Raw genomic sequence first — 15,731 nt, 5'->3', positions numbered from 1 at the left:
TGACCTCGTGATCCACCCGTCTCGGCCTCCCAAAGTGCTGGGATTACAGGCTTGAGCCACCGTGCCCGGCCAGCAATTTTATAAGAAAAATGCACTGGGTAAAAAAATACAGTGGGAACTATTAAGAGTGATAGCCTAAGGAACAACACACATATACATACAGACACATGCACACACACACACACACAAACACATCTCTTTTATATAAGGAAGATAAACACTTCCTTTGTAATTAAACACATTTCTATTAAGATAGTACATGTTAGGAGCTGAGAAACTAGTTACTTAAAATCTCTGGCCGTTAATCAAATATTCCTGAGTTTCTGGAAAAAAAGGTTTTATGTTTCCCAGGGGCACTCAAAAACAGGTGTTATTTTTTAAAAGAAGTTGTAATCACTTTTCAATCTTGGGAATACAGCTGGCCATCTACTAACTAAAATTGGCATCTGTTTAATTTTCTCATATTTATACTGTTTATTACAAAAAAGGTAATATACATATTGGGTAAAGACTATAGCAACCCACTTTACAGAAGGCAATCAGACTAAGGTAAATTAAGTGACTTGTAGACAGTCACATAAGCAAGTAGATGAGGAACCCAGGGAATCTTACTTGATGAAAACTCTTAGTTAAAATGTATATTCATGCATCTCCTTCTGAACAATATCTCTGAAGACAATACTTTAAAAATGTTAGATAAACTAATGGAATTAAGATTGTTCAGGCAATGGTTTAAATAGAGAACTTCTATGTCAACTAAGATAGACATTGTTTGTCTATAACATGAGAGATATTAGATAATGATTTGAGTTGCACTTTTACCACAAAATCAACACAATGGTTTCTAAAAAACAAAGGCTTGGATAAACTTAAAATAAAGCAAAAAAACTATAATTAAAGCATTAAAAAAATCTTTCAGTAAAAGCTGAAAGATCCATAAAGTTGCATCTGGTTCCTCACAAAACTCATGGCTAGAAATAAGTGAGCTTCCTAATGGATGACAGTACATATTATACTACATGAGGTGCAATAGATTTAGAATTTTCAAGAACAGGCTACTTGATGTGTTATTAAGTCAGATAACCATTAAGACATAACTTTCTATGTAATTGTCAGATGAAACAAAAGTTTTAGTCAGCTGCAGGATTAAGGAAAGTACTAAGAGCACCAAGGGTATGAACTAATGTCTTCCTGAGTTTCAGAGAGTAATGAAAAAAACTGTGAAAGTGAAATTCTGACACCATTTAGAGAAGAAAAAGTCTTAGCACAATCCTTTTCCTACTTGAATTGCAATTCGCTGCAAAACAACATCCACCTAAAGTAACTGGTTTTATGTTACGTCCAAGAAAAGTAGCTCTTCTGCAGGCTTTGGAAATCATGGCATTATTTTGTTTGGTTATTTGAAATCTCACTGATGAATTATTTCAGATTGTGCAAAAGATATTTATTTAGAATCACTTGTTCTTTGAGTCTCTGTTTCCGGATCTGCTGATGCGTTACCTGAAACACTTGGAGCAATGCTAGAAAAATAAGTTATGAAATTTGGTGAATATCCCAAGAATTCAAATTATAGCTCATTAAAGCATCTGTTTCTAAATTAGGTGGCCTACATCTTCATTTAGAACTGTCTCTTATAACTAAATCAGACAAAGTTCTAAGAGATAATAATCTGAAAAGATAAATCCCAGAGTTTTTAAAAGTTGCCAGATTAACATTATTTCCACTGAAATTTAAATAAAAATGAAACCAAATGAAAATTAGTGCTTTAAAGCTCCTGGTGAAATACATGGCACTGCAAAGACAACTACATGACTGCATAATAAAGAGGAAACTCTTTGGGACCAAGCTGACTGAAGCCAAGACAGAGAAAGCCAGGGAAGAAGTTTTATGCAAGCTCAGTGTATGTAACCAAATGGGATTGGGAAGGGAATATGGGAGTCTGTGGAAATAGTTTCAGGCAATCTCTTCTACATACATTAACTGATTTGTATGGTCTTAGAAGTGTATCCAAAGCCTGTAAGTTCTTCTTCTTTTAAAAAAAACTGCCTTGCCCAGTATTAGGAGTCTTAATTGCCAGAAGTACAATTATTTTTTATGACTTTCACAACATTAAATATAATTAAACTTGTACGTTCTTCAACCCAGGAATACAAATTATATCATTTGTGAGCAAAATTAATGAAATTTCTCCAGTTCAAGTTTGTCATCATACTTCTTCTTCTTCTTTTTTTAAGGGATACTCACTTATTTATTTAATTATTTTTTTGAGACAGAGTCTTGCTCTGTTACCCAGGCTGGTGTGCAATGGCCTGATCTCGGTTTACTGCAACCTCCCAGGTTCAAGTGATTCTTCTGCCTCAGCCTCCCAAGTAGCTGGGACTATAGGGGCACACCACCACACCTGACTAATTTTTGTATTTTTAGGAGAGATGGGGGTTTCACCGTTTGGGCCAGGCTGGGCTCGAACTCCTGACCTCAGGTGATCCGCCTGCCTCGGCCTCCCAAAGTGCTGGGATTACAGGCGTGAGCCACTGCGCCTGGCCCATCATACTTCTTTCATACAAAATCACTCTGCATGTTTTCACCAGTGAAATATTTAGAGTCTTGCAGGGAAAAAGAGATATAACTACATAAACTTTGATACGTTAAACAACCTTTAAAAGTTAGAATAAACCGGGCGCAGTAGCTCACGCCTGTAATCCCACTACACTCCAGCCTGGGCCAAAAAAAAAAAAAAAAAAAAAAGTTAGAATAAAAATAATAGTTCATACTGGTATAATCAAGTTCCCCAAAGGTGGATATTACATCTTTAGGGGAAAAAGACCAAATGTGAAATGAATGTATAAATTCTAAACATTTTTACAAACTCAAAATATTATTGAGAGTACTTTTGGGAATTCTAACTCAGAATCGCTTTGTCTTTCATAGGGTAGGTAGAATGGATGAAGAGTATCTTGTAGAACCTGAGCAGCCTATCTCAGTTTCTTTTAACTGCTTAATCTGTAGAATCTTAAAACAACTCACTTTGTTCACTGGGCCAATGAACAATCTCAGTTTTGTTTTTATTCCTCCTGTTGTCCATTTCTTGCTGTTGTCAAATAGGGATAAAATACTCACCAGACAGGCTCGTAAGATTAAAACAATTCTCTTCTTTCCAATATATTTTCGGTATTTATCAGGGGAAAAGTCTTTGAAGTTCTCTCTCTTTTCCTATGAGTAGTGAGTGGAATATCACTGGTGGCAGAATATTAAAGTTCTAAGAGATACTTACTTGGGCTATCTCAATTTTAATTAGCAAATTTAGTCCCAAATATGTAAAGGCTAGTCAACTTAGCATTATGTAATCGTGGATATGTGCACCTGTGAGAAAATGTGATTAGCTGCTGGTTGTTGAGGTGGGGCTGGCAGAGGTGGCTGTGGAGGTCCAGGCACTTGGGGTCTAACTGGTTGTTGAGTCATAGGAGGATTATACACAACTGGACTCCCATCTGGGTTTATGAAGGGCTGACCTGAAAAATTTAAAAAGAAGGAAAAAAAAACCAACTTAGAATACAGATGGAAAATAGGTCCTTTTACTAACAATTTACAAAGCATATCCAAAATCCCTTAACCACAACTGAAAAAAAAAACCTAATATTTTGAAAACAGATTTCCTTAGTTTGGGAAATGCTTGATTTGACATGAGGCTATCAATAGTCTTTATTTCCCTCACTTAGAGTAAATATTCAAATGTTTTACTGCATTTCTTATTAAGGGGTACTGGCCCAGACCGCTAGTGAGCTTAATTAAATTAATTTATTATTATTTTCTTAGACGGAGTCTCCCTCTGTTGCCCAGACTGGAGTACAGTGGCACAATCTCACCTCAGGGCAACCTCTGCCTCTTGGGTTCAAATGATTCTCCTGCCTCAGCCTCCCAAGTAGCTGGGATTACAGGCATGTGACATCACACATGGCTAATTTTTGTATTTTTAGTAGAGATGGGGTTTCACCATGCTGGCCAGGCTGGTCTCAAACTCCTGATCTCAGGTGATCCATCTGCCTTGGCCTCCCAAAGTAATCCCAGCCTTATTTCATAATATGTGGTATTTTCTGAAAAACTCTGAATTATGCAACACATTTAGCCTAAGAAATTCAGTCACAGGATTGGGGTCCTATAAGGCTATATTTCAGTTCAAAGAGAAAACGCTTGACTTCAGGATATTGGAAAGTTATTCATTAGTTTTTATTAGGAGGTAGGAAATACCTAATTTTGAGGCCACATTACATATATTTCACAAATAAGATTAGAACTGGATGAAAAACTAAAATGATTAATAGCTTCATGCTTCAAATTGTAATCTTGATGGTACTGTCCTTATTTTACAACTTCTTTTTTTGTTTTTTTGAGACAGTCTCACTCTGTTGCCCAGCCCAGGCTGGAGTGTGGTGGCATGATCTCAGTTCACTGCAACCTCAGCCTCCCCTGGGTTCAAGCAATTCTCCTGCCTCAGCCTCCAGACTGGCTGGGATTATAGGCACCTGCCACCATGCCGGGCTAATTTTTATATTTTTAGTAGAGATGGGGTTTCACCAAGTTGGCCAGGCTGGTCTCGAACTGCTGACCTCACGTGATCCACCCTCCTTGGTCTCCTAAAATGCTGGGATTACAGGTGTGAGCCACTGCACCCAATTTCTCTACACATATATTCTAAACAACTTTTCCTTATTACAAAAAGTAACATTTCTAAAAATAACAAAGAGACAAAAAAGAAAATAAATTCCCCATAATCTGTGTGTGTGTGTGTGTGTGTGTGTGTGTGTATGTGTGTGTGATTTCACTTTTAGGTTCAGGGGCATATGTGCAGGTTTGTTATACGGGTAAACTTGTGTTGTAGTGGCTTATTATATGAATTATTTTGTCATCCATTAGTTATTTTTCCTGATCCTCTCCTTCCTCCCACCCTCCACCCTCTGATAAGCCCCAGTGTGTACTGTTTCACTCATGTGTTCACATGTTCTCCGCATTTAGCTCCCACTATTAAATGAGAACGTGTGATATTTGGTTTTCTGTTCCTGCATTAGTTTGCTAAGGATAATGGCCTCTATCTCCATCTGTGTTCCTGAGAAGGGCATGATCTTGTTCTTTTTTATGGCTTCATAGTAATAGAGTATATGCACCACATTTTCTTTATCCAGTCTATCCCTGATGGGCATTTAGTTGATTCCGTGTCTTTGCTGTTGTGGAATTCCCCATAATAATATCATTAGCATTTCAGATACTGTCTTCCAGACATTTTTTCAATAAATAGATTGAAAGATTAGTATTTTTCTTTACTAAAATTGGATTGTTAAAAAAAGAAACAAGAAAGGAGTGCATAAAAATTAACGGTTCAATGACTATGAGTGAGAAAAATACAGAGAAACACAGAAAAATTTGACTGAAAAACAGTTTCTTAAATTGTCTTAACATCTATTCTTCCATAGGAAATCCCTCTCCATATTTTTTTTTGAGGAAACTTATGATATAAAATAATAATATTTGGGAGAGAAGACTATACTAGTCTACAGCTATCAAGCAGAAAAAGTCCTCCAAAGTAAAATTATTTTAATCAATTAGTATACTGATAATTTGTGTGATAGTTATAGATAACTAAAAACAAGTTGTCCTGGGTATTTGTTGACTACTAAATAATTTGGGAGGCCAGGCGCAGTGGCTCACGCCTGTAATCTCAGCACTCTGGGAGGCCGAGGCGGGCGGATCACGAGGTCAGGAGACCAAGACCATCCTGGCTAATATGGTGAAACCCTGTCTCTATTAAAAAATACAAAAAATTAGCCAGGTGTGGTGGTGGGCGCTTGTAGTCCCAGCTACTCGGGAGGCTGAGGCAGGAGAATGGCGTGAACCCGGGAGGTGGAGCTTGCAGTGAGTCGAGATGACACCACTGCACTCCAGCCTGGGCGACAGAGCAAGACTCCTTCTCAAAAAAAAAAAAAAAAAAAAAAAAAAGAAAAAAATTTGGTTAAAAAAAATGGGTGGAGCAGATTTGGGTGAAGGCGGTCAAATCCAAATTTAGGGTCACTTGAAAAAAGTTAATGTACTGTAATACTGTTCTCAAAAACCAAAGAGATCACTTTTGGATTCATTTAAGTTAACAGTACAATTCAGTTTCAGACCAATTAGTTTCTCACTCTATCCCTTCCTAAGCAAATGAATCTTTCATGTTACCAAAACCATATTAATATATTTTGAATGAAAAATAATAGGAAAAGGTAAAATATTAAATCATCTTACATCTTGCTGGACAAAAACAGGAAGGTTAGTAATATAATAACCTGAAGAATAAGAAGGTAATTACTAAGCAAAAACTGAATTTCTGAAAAATCAGTTATTTATGCTAATTTAATTCTTATAAGAGAACAAATGTTTGCCTACTTTATCTTAAAAAGAGATGTGAATAAACCTGAAAGTAATGAGTCCCAAGCCATGATTTTTCTACTACAAACGAAAGGAAAGGTTCAGGAACACTTAGAGACCTTATACTCCCACCTGTATCTGCCTGTAAACTATTGCCATTATGATGATACCACATCAGCTAAATATATGAGATTTAAAGTTATCAAAAGATCAAGGAGAGTTTTCATTACCTTGCCAAATGACTGGGCTATGCTATCTTGAAGAGACCAAGACTTCTTGTGACCTTTTTAAAGATCATATTTTTTCTATACAAATCATTTTTACCTATTTACATAGTGAACTGTACTATAACTGCAGTTTCTTCACCTCTCTGAGGTCCAATTTCTTTATCTATAAATGATTTCACTTACCTAACAAGGTTATAACATATTTAAAGCACCTAACAGAGCATTTGGTAAAAGCAAATGCTAAAAAATGTAAATTACTATTAGCTAATTGCAAAGAATATGTACTGTCAATATTAATACATGAATCCCCCCAATTTTTTTTTTTACTACCAATAAGATGTTCTTTAGCTTTTCCTCAGTAGGAAATCACCACATTCTGAAAGGTAATTATTTTTTCCCCCTCCATTATATAATGGAAAAAAAAAAACTGCTTATTCAGTCCTTCTTCATAAAATGCACTTGATTTTCCCAAGTATAAAATTGTTATATCATCCCAAAAAGTCAATATTGGTTAAAAAAAAATTGTTGTATCAAACAAAGCTCTTTTGTAGGTAGTTGTCTTATTCCTAGGAAATAAATTTTTTAAAATTATAGTTGGGCTATTATTTGGCCTAGACGATGTCACAGACGTCACAAGGGGAAAAAATGCTTCCCGATATAAATGTCTTTTAAACTTTCCTAGCATAAGTGCTTTTGTTATAAAGTTCTTGGAAAATGCTAATCATGAATAATAAAAAGCTGACTACATATATTCAGAAAATACATTTAATAAGTATCCTTAAATTTTCAGATAATTCCTGAAACACCTTTTTCTGGATACCAACCTGTTTGTGGGTTGATCAGAATACTGCCAGGTGGTATGCCTGCCGCTTCCAAGGGAAGCAAAAAGAAGCTAGTGCTAGGAGATGCGACTTGCCCATTTAGGCCACCATCAAAGGAAAGAGAACTATGAGTGCTGACAGTTGGATAGACGACAGGTGCGCCATGAGAAGACTGGCTGAGAGCTGTACCTGGAAGAGGCTGCTGGATGTGAGAAAGAGAGCCTGTAGATGACCCTACACTACCAGAAGACTCAGAACCTAGAAAAGGAGTAATGAAAAATAGGGATTTTTTAAACCTCATATAAAAACACAGGTTTTCAAAACATAACAATTAAAATTTACATTGCATAACATGCAGTTACTACATAAAAGCATTGGCTCTTTTTAATTTACTGTCCACGTTTGCTTACCCTCCCCATAACAAACAAGTTTAATACAGCAAACTGATTACGTAAGTTGTCAGAGAAATCACTGCCAAAGCATGCAACTTAAGCACATTTATAACAACACCAGCCACAGACAGCCACAAAAAGCAAATTACCCACATCCCAAAAGGACAAAGTTATGTACATTTTACCTTTTAGATTAACACCTAGGAATATATAGATAATTTTCCCCCAGGAAAAAGAATTTAGTACAGCAAAATGCCCAAAACTTTTAATACCAGAAACCCCTTATCTATAAGAACACAGAAAGATTTAGTGTAAGAAATAAAAGAAATGATAAATTCTGTATTAAGACAATTGTCAAGTTTAATTGCAGAATCTAATTTCTCATTTTACTAGCATAGCATTTTTCCAAAATGTAAAATCAACTTTGAGTATTTTATCTAATCAAGGGACAGAGATATCAGGAAAAATATTCCAAGTACTTATATGGGTGTTAACTTAAAATTTATTTCTTACTGAACTAATTTGATAACTGATTTTTAAATGCTTTCATCCTTGAATTTATTCCATTTTCTATTATACAGGAACTGAAAATGTCACTGATTTTTAGCATAATGGCTAAAAAAGGTGGCCAACAAGACAAAGAAAGACAATGATTTGCATCTTATGTATACAGTTAATTAGGTTTTGAATAAGAGAATTGACTCTGGGATGGAATTAATCTTTAATGAATGAAACAACTATGATACATTATATAGACTGCCTTCTGAAGGACAGATTCTATTTTAAGTTGTGCCAAAATAACTCTTCATAAAAACTTTATCAATTTAACCTAAGAATTAAAAACAAAAAACTTTTTTTGCCTATTAAAAGGGCCAATTAATATTTCTTTTCATCTCTGAAGAGAATACAGGAATACATATAGTACATATTCTTAAAATGTTTTAATTTGGCAGAGTGTCTACATAATTTTCTCATGATACATAAATAGCTTCTTTTGTTATGATGACCTAGTGGCCATTTTCCAAATAATGCATATTTGGTACACAAGCAGATTTCTTATACTGATAAAATTTACCTATCTTTCACAAAATCCTAACATAGATACTAAGATATTTTCAATACGACCACATTATACATTAAAAAGATGGCAACTGCAATTCATAAGCTTTAATAATTTAAAGCATTGATTACAGCCCTTCAGTTCAAATATGTCTTTCAATTCTTATGCATACAATACCTTATGTTTAGGCTCACCCAAATAGATTAGGAAGAAATAGCCAGTTCTCCTTTTATCCTTTTTTTTTTTTTTTTTTGAGATGGAGTCTCGCTCTGTTGCCCAGGCTGGAGTGCAGTGGTATGATCTCAGCTCACTGCAGCCTCTGCCTCCCGGGTTCAAGTGATTCTCCTGCCTCAGCCTCCCAAGCAGCTGGGACTACAGGCATGTGCCACCACACCCAGCTGATTTTTAAATATTTTTAGTAGAGATGGGGTTTTGCCATGTTGGCCAGGGTGGTCTTGAACTCCTGACCTCAGGTGATCTGCCTGCCTTGGCATCCCACAGTGTTGGGATTACAGGTGTGAGCCACTGCGCCCGGCCAGGGAAACACTCATTTCTGACTTTCATGCTTATTTTGGGATAAAAATAAAGATCTTCAAGGATCCTAAAAACACATGAGCTTCTTTAGTATTGAAGCCAGTTAGTGGAAATGAAAAAGAAGAAATGTTATGAGACAATGAACTCCAAGGAAGGAGGTAGTAGAATGAGGAGATTATTGAAATTTTCAGTCATTTTTAACAGTTATTTATTTTTGGTTTTTAAATTCCTCAAAATATCCTCAGCAATTTAATTTTTTTTTAATGGAAAATGAAGGACTTTATCATAAAAAATGCAATCAATAATTGATAGTATTAGCTGAAAATGCAATCAGTGTTAAATAATCCTAGGTGAGAAACCATGCCTTCTACCAACTATGAATAAGTAATAAAGAATTTCCAATCACCTATGGGCATTCGAACAAGAGATAACGTTTCAGTGAACTTACCTGATTAAGTTTATGTCACAATAGAGAAGAATTTTTATGGTAATTGATGGTTGTAAATCTGTCTCAAGGACAGAGAGTGAATCCTCATGTCAAGAAACATATTACCCCTTAAGTATTTTGGAGGTAGTCAAGGTACTGTTGATAGTAATTTTATATTTTAGGAGAATTAGAAGCCATCTGATAAATAAGGACCTAAGATAACATTAGGAAAACTAATGACTGCACAGTTCTGTGTAGATATTTATACCTGTTTTTGAAAGCCTGCCTATGCTTTTGCTGCTTCCAGAACTATCACCTCTTGTCAGGACTGAGATTCCACTGAAGCTGCTCGCTTTGGTTACAGCAGGTTTCAGGTTTCGAAGAGAGCTGTCTGAATCTGTGCTGCTCCAGGGTCGTGGTTCCGAGTACTTCAACTCATTCTCAGTGCTGCTTTGATGGCTATTTGTGGATCTCCCTGAAGCATCTTTATTAACTCTGTAATTTAGACATAAAACTTTGAAAAGCTAATGCGGGGGAACAAAAAGTAAAGAAAAAAATGCTTTACTTTTTTAATACTGTATTGAAAACATGCTTCCAATACCTAAATATCTGGCGCCTCTGCTGGGTACTACTGGCATCTTCGTCTTGGAGTCTGTTGGCATTTTAATAGGACATTTTAATTTTTATTAGCATCAGTCAGACAGTTACCAAAACAGATGTTAAAAATTCCCTCACCTTTTGTCAATAATGTAATTCTCTTGGGAACACAGGGACTAGAAAGAAAGAATAGAAACAAAAAGTTGAGCTTTTGTCAAATATAATATAATGCCATCTGTAAACCAATGACTACAACAAAAATCATGTTTAATAATATAAGTTAAAAATGGTGATAAGGGTACACAAATAAATAATAATGGAATTTTTTTTCTGGTTTGGAGATTTTATGCTTACTTTTAACAAATATATATGTATCTTGAAGCCATTCATTTTGTGGCTCAAATTAATTTGAAATTCAAATATTATCTTCCAAATAAGTGAACCCATTTTCATTATATATTTAAGGTATATATAGAATATATATTCCACTTCATTCACTTAACAAATATTTGATCACCTGTGCTTTTATCTGTGGCTAGAGCAGTGAACAAGTAGCTATGCCTTAATGGTGCTTAAAGTCCTTCAGCACTGTTAACCTGGGTCAGGAATGACCATTTTTGTTTGTATGATTACAACAGTTTTCTAACTAGTTTTCCAGTTACCATTTTTTGCCCATTTTATGTAACAGAAGCAATCTCTCTAAAATGTCAATCTGATCATAATTCTTCCCACCTGAATGGCTCCCTGATGTTTTAGCACAAGTGTCAGCAAACTACAGCCAGATACCCGTTTCTGCAAATAAAGTTTTACTGGAACAGGAACACGGCCATGACCATTCATTTATGTATTGTCTGTGGCTGCTTTCACATTTGAGTAGAAAAAAAAAAGTCAGATTTGAGTAGCTGCAATGAAGACTATGTGGCTCACAATCCCTAAAACAGCTATTATCAGACCTTTACAGAAAAAGTCTGCTGACCAAAAAAGAAAAAAGCCAAAAGTAAATAAATAATAAATAAATAAAACCCAAAACAAAAAACCACCACCAAAACTGCCAAAAGTCCAAACATCTTAAACCTTCAGGGCCGTGTCATCTCATTTCTGATTATTTTTCCAGTCTAAAGTTTCCTCACTCCTTACATCACTCAGGCTAGAATCTGGCTACTCGGAATCTTTTTTTTGAGACAGGGTCACTCTGTCACTCAGGCTGGAGTGTAGCAGTCTTATCTTGGGTCACTGCAACCTCTACTTCCTGGGTTCAGGAGATCCTCCTGTCTCAGCCTCCTGAGTAGCTGGGACTACAGATGTGCACCACCATGCCTGGCTAATTTTTTGTAGAGATGGGGTTTTGCCATGTTGCTCAGGCTGTTATTGAACTCCTGAGCTCAAGTGAGCCACCCACCTCAGCGCTCCCATAGTGGTGGGATTACAGGTGTGAGCCACTGTGCCTGGCCTACTTTTAAATCTTTTCATTCCTAATGTGTGTCAAGTTCTCCCTCACCTCTGGGTTTCTGTACATACTGACCCTCTACTTGGAACTCTTCACTTCTGTAAGTTTACTTCTTGGAAGCGAACTGTCTCATCCCTTCCCCAGTTCTGGTTTGTGGTGCTCATCTGCTGTGTCACCTGTTACACCTTCATGTCTCTACATAAACCACACACCCTGTTGTCATTACTTGGCTATTCATCAAGGGCAGATACCTCATCGATCTTAAAAACTAGAGAGAAGGACATTTAGTATAGGCTTGGAGTTCAGCAGACTTGGGTTGAAATCCCAACTCTGCCATTTTCTAGCTGTGTGATCTCTAATTTAGCCTCCTGGAATCTCAGGTTCCTTATCTGTAAAATAAAAACAAAGATAGTATCTACCATATAGGGTTGTTTTGGGGATAAACTATTATAACTGTCCAGTGCCTAGGATTGCACTTACTACAGGTGCTCAATAAAATTTGTTGAATGAGTAAGTTCTTCACTTACAATCTGGATTTTAATATTATTTAATCTTTTTTTTTTTTTAAACAGAGGAAATTTCTGTCTTTAGCAGATTAACACATATTACGGGACAGATGCTTAATAGATGTCGACAAAAAACAAACTGATTCTCTTCTGGCATAAATGCATAAAATAGCCATTTAGAAAACCTATATTACATAATCACTTATAAAGCAGAAAACAAATATTAACCTACAACATCAATTAGCTTTATTTCAAAAGAAGAAATAAATTATCGTCAAAGAAAGTCAACAAGTAGCATCTACAGTATATGATTTTGTAGACAGTGGACCAATGTTCTATTAATAAAAATCTCAAGTCTGTCAGAAGTCTGGGGGGAAAAAAAAAATCACACAAACTATATCCACTGGCCAACATTCTTTTAATGACTCCTATAGTCCACCTGCTTCCAACTTTGTAAAATTTTACATAACTACTGCAATGTAGTATTTTATAAACTATTAAATTAATAACACAAGCAAAAGTGATTTCAATATTTCTAAAAGATGACCTTATATGCAACAAATGTGATTACAAATAAATGTGATCAATAGATAAAAGGGAGACTGAGACCCTACAATGCAATTAAAATATATTCTAACATGAAGACCTAAATATGTTAGTACATACATCTTGGGAAAATATTCGATCTCTAGCTCTCTGGTACTCTTCTTCTCTTTCTTCTATAGATTTGCTTCTTCTGTCATCTTTCAAACGTATTCTCATCTACAGAAAAGAGGATAATTTTTTGGCAAATGAACTACTGGTATAATATATCTTGCACCTATAAAAATGCTATAATTGTTCTAGATTACCTGGTTATCATCTTTGTCAAAGCTAGAGTTATCTCTCTTGAGGATATAACGTTTCTGAAAGTCTTCACCTTTATCATCCTTAATATGTTCATTAAATTTCTGATCAGGTCTTAAAAAACAAAAACAAAAACAAAAACAAAGGAACAGGAAAAGATAATGCACAATATTAGCAAAGAAGTTAAACATAACATTTTATGAAAAGCAATAAAATAAAAGTTACCACTTTTTAGTGCCATACTGGAGAACGTATTCATGGACAGTTATAATAATTTATCCCCAAAAAAACCCTATATGGTAGACACTATCTTTGTTTTTATTTTACAGATAAGGAACCTGAGATTCCAGGAGGCTAAAATAGAGATCACACAGCTAGAAAATGGCAGAGTTGGGATTTCAACCCAGGTCTGCTGAACTCCAAGCCTATACTAAATGTCCTTCTCTCTAGTTTATAAGATAGATGACGTATTTAGTCCTCACAATAATCTCATGAGAAAATACTAACTATTCCATGTTATGGTTGAGCGGCCATATCAAATACAATGTGGGCTCTGGAGTCAGACTGCTTGGATTCAAAGGTTGAGCTTTAGCACTTTAGCTGCTTGATGACTTGCAAAAGTTACTTAACTTTTCTCTTTCCCAGTTTCTTTATTTGTAAAATTGGAATTATATAGTGTACCTACTTCTTAGGGTTATTCTGAAGATGAAATGAATACGTCAATAACACACAAAACAGTAAACACTCAGAAGTTAGTTACTTATATAAATCTTACTGAGCAAACAGAGGTTCAAATGGCTTAAGCAAATGTGCAAGGTCAAAGGCAGGCATATGATTAAGCCATAGTTGGAGGCCAGGTCAGTTAGACCCAAAGCCTGTACTGCCTCATCTAAACCTATGAAAACATGCTGGGACAAGGAAAGTACAGTACTGTATCTTATGCTACTCCTGTGGTACCTAGTTTGGTGTTATACAACTGAAAGTAATAAAATATTTTGTCATTCAATTAGCTAAAAACTTACAGACGACTTCAAACTGCATCCATGAATTTTAAATTACAGTAGGGCACAGGTTTGTTTAACATTAACTGAACAGGTTAGAAAACAGAAGCTCTTTTATAGAGGTTAAAGTTGTGACCTAAAGTAATGCTTATGAAATCTTAGCAATATATTTTATAGTGAACTCGTCTTTCTTCTACAGAAATGTTGCAAGTTCCACTGGGTTCTAGAGGACAAACACAAGGTTGTGGCCCTTGGAAAATCACAGTTACATAAAATTTCACCTCCCAAAATACATTCTCAGCTTCCACAAATTAATTCAATCAATACTCTTGTGACTAAGCATCATTCTAGTATAAAACTGGAATTATTCTTTTGAAATATGAAATATAACAATACATTAAATGGCTTTAGAGAAAATCTCATTGAACTCCTAGGTAGCTTTTATATCTATTATATAGTCAAATGATATATGTGAATAACCTAAGTAAATTTCTAATCCAAATAAACCTGAGTAATGACATTTTCAGCAAACTTCCTTATATCTAGAACCTAAGTAACACTTCTTTTTTAAAAATTTTTTTAGAGACAGAGTCTCACTCTGTCATCCAGGCTGGAGTGCCATGGTGCGATCTCAGCTCACTGCAACTTCTGCCGCCTGGGTTCAAGCGATTCTCCTGTCTCAGCCTTCTGAGTAGGTGAGATTACAGGCAGGTGCCACCATGCCCAGCTAATTTTTTTTTGTATTTTTAGTAGAGATGGGGTTTCATTGTGTTGGCCAGGCTGGTTGTGCACTCCTGACCTCAAGTGATCTACCTGCCTCAGTCTCCCAAAGTGCTGGGATTACAGGTGCCTGGCCTTAGAACCGAAATAATACTTCTGAACATTTATTTTAACCTATGAATTTCTAATAAAGTACATAAAAGCCTCCTGTCAAATTATGCAAAAGGAGAATTATCTAAGCAAGTTAATGAAATCTCTATTGTAAAATACTTAGATGGGTGAAATAGAGAACAGATTTGTACATAAATATATATATAAGAAGTAAAGAAGAAAAATAAGACTAAAAACAGCTTTGTGACCAAAATAATAAGAAGACTATTTTCTTCAAGGATTTGAAATATTTTTATTTAGTTCTGACAATGGCAGTATGTTATTTTTGTCATGATTGCCCCATTTACTTATGTTATCTATTTTTGTAACTGTTCAAAGTCACATTTTCTTATTTATGGAGTTTATAATTGAATGACGGACTGCTATTCCAAAGTGAACTATAAGGTTTAACCAAGGGCCTGGCAACTTTTCTAAGAGCAGCTGGATTCCCACACCAATAGCACTGGCAGGCATTTCAGCTAACCTTAAGACTGTCTTACCTCATTCTTTTATAGATGCCTGAATTTACTGCCCTGTAATCGCCAACTTCCCGCTCCATTGAGACACCCCAGTGGACACTGGGTTGTTGACATCCACAACACCACTG

The 15,731-nt window shown here is 35.6% G+C and overlaps 1 protein-coding gene across 7 annotated transcripts in view; it reads right to left on the bottom strand.

Annotated features, from left to right (window-relative positions):
- The window catches only part of R3HDM1 (R3H domain containing 1), a 203,007-nt gene that overhangs the window by 82,002 nt on the left and 105,274 nt on the right, over window positions 1-15,731 (bottom strand). For 6 of the 7 annotated variants that reach the window (XM_025403880.1, XM_025403881.1, XM_025403882.1 and 3 more), the window contains 7 exons: window positions 13,259-13,367; window positions 13,074-13,169; window positions 10,593-10,630; window positions 10,459-10,509; window positions 10,126-10,352; window positions 7,448-7,702; window positions 3,361-3,509 (listed from right to left, as the gene is read on the bottom strand). In XM_025403880.1, the coding sequence (XP_025259665.1) occupies window positions 3,361-3,509; window positions 7,448-7,702; window positions 10,126-10,352; window positions 10,459-10,509; window positions 10,593-10,630; window positions 13,074-13,169; window positions 13,259-13,367 (925 nt within the window). The remainder of the gene's footprint in view (window positions 1-3,360; window positions 3,510-7,447; window positions 7,703-10,125; window positions 10,353-10,458; window positions 10,510-10,592; window positions 10,631-13,073; window positions 13,170-13,258; window positions 13,368-15,731) is intronic. The other variant, XM_025403884.1, reaches the window with a different exon arrangement.

This window comes from Theropithecus gelada, chromosome 12, assembly GCF_003255815.1.
Source record: "Theropithecus gelada isolate Dixy chromosome 12, Tgel_1.0, whole genome shotgun sequence".
In the NCBI taxonomy this organism is placed as follows: Eukaryota; Metazoa; Chordata; class Mammalia; order Primates; family Cercopithecidae; genus Theropithecus; species Theropithecus gelada.
The sequence above is the reverse complement of the archived record's forward strand: the minus strand, read 5'-3'. Positions and strand labels throughout refer to the sequence as shown.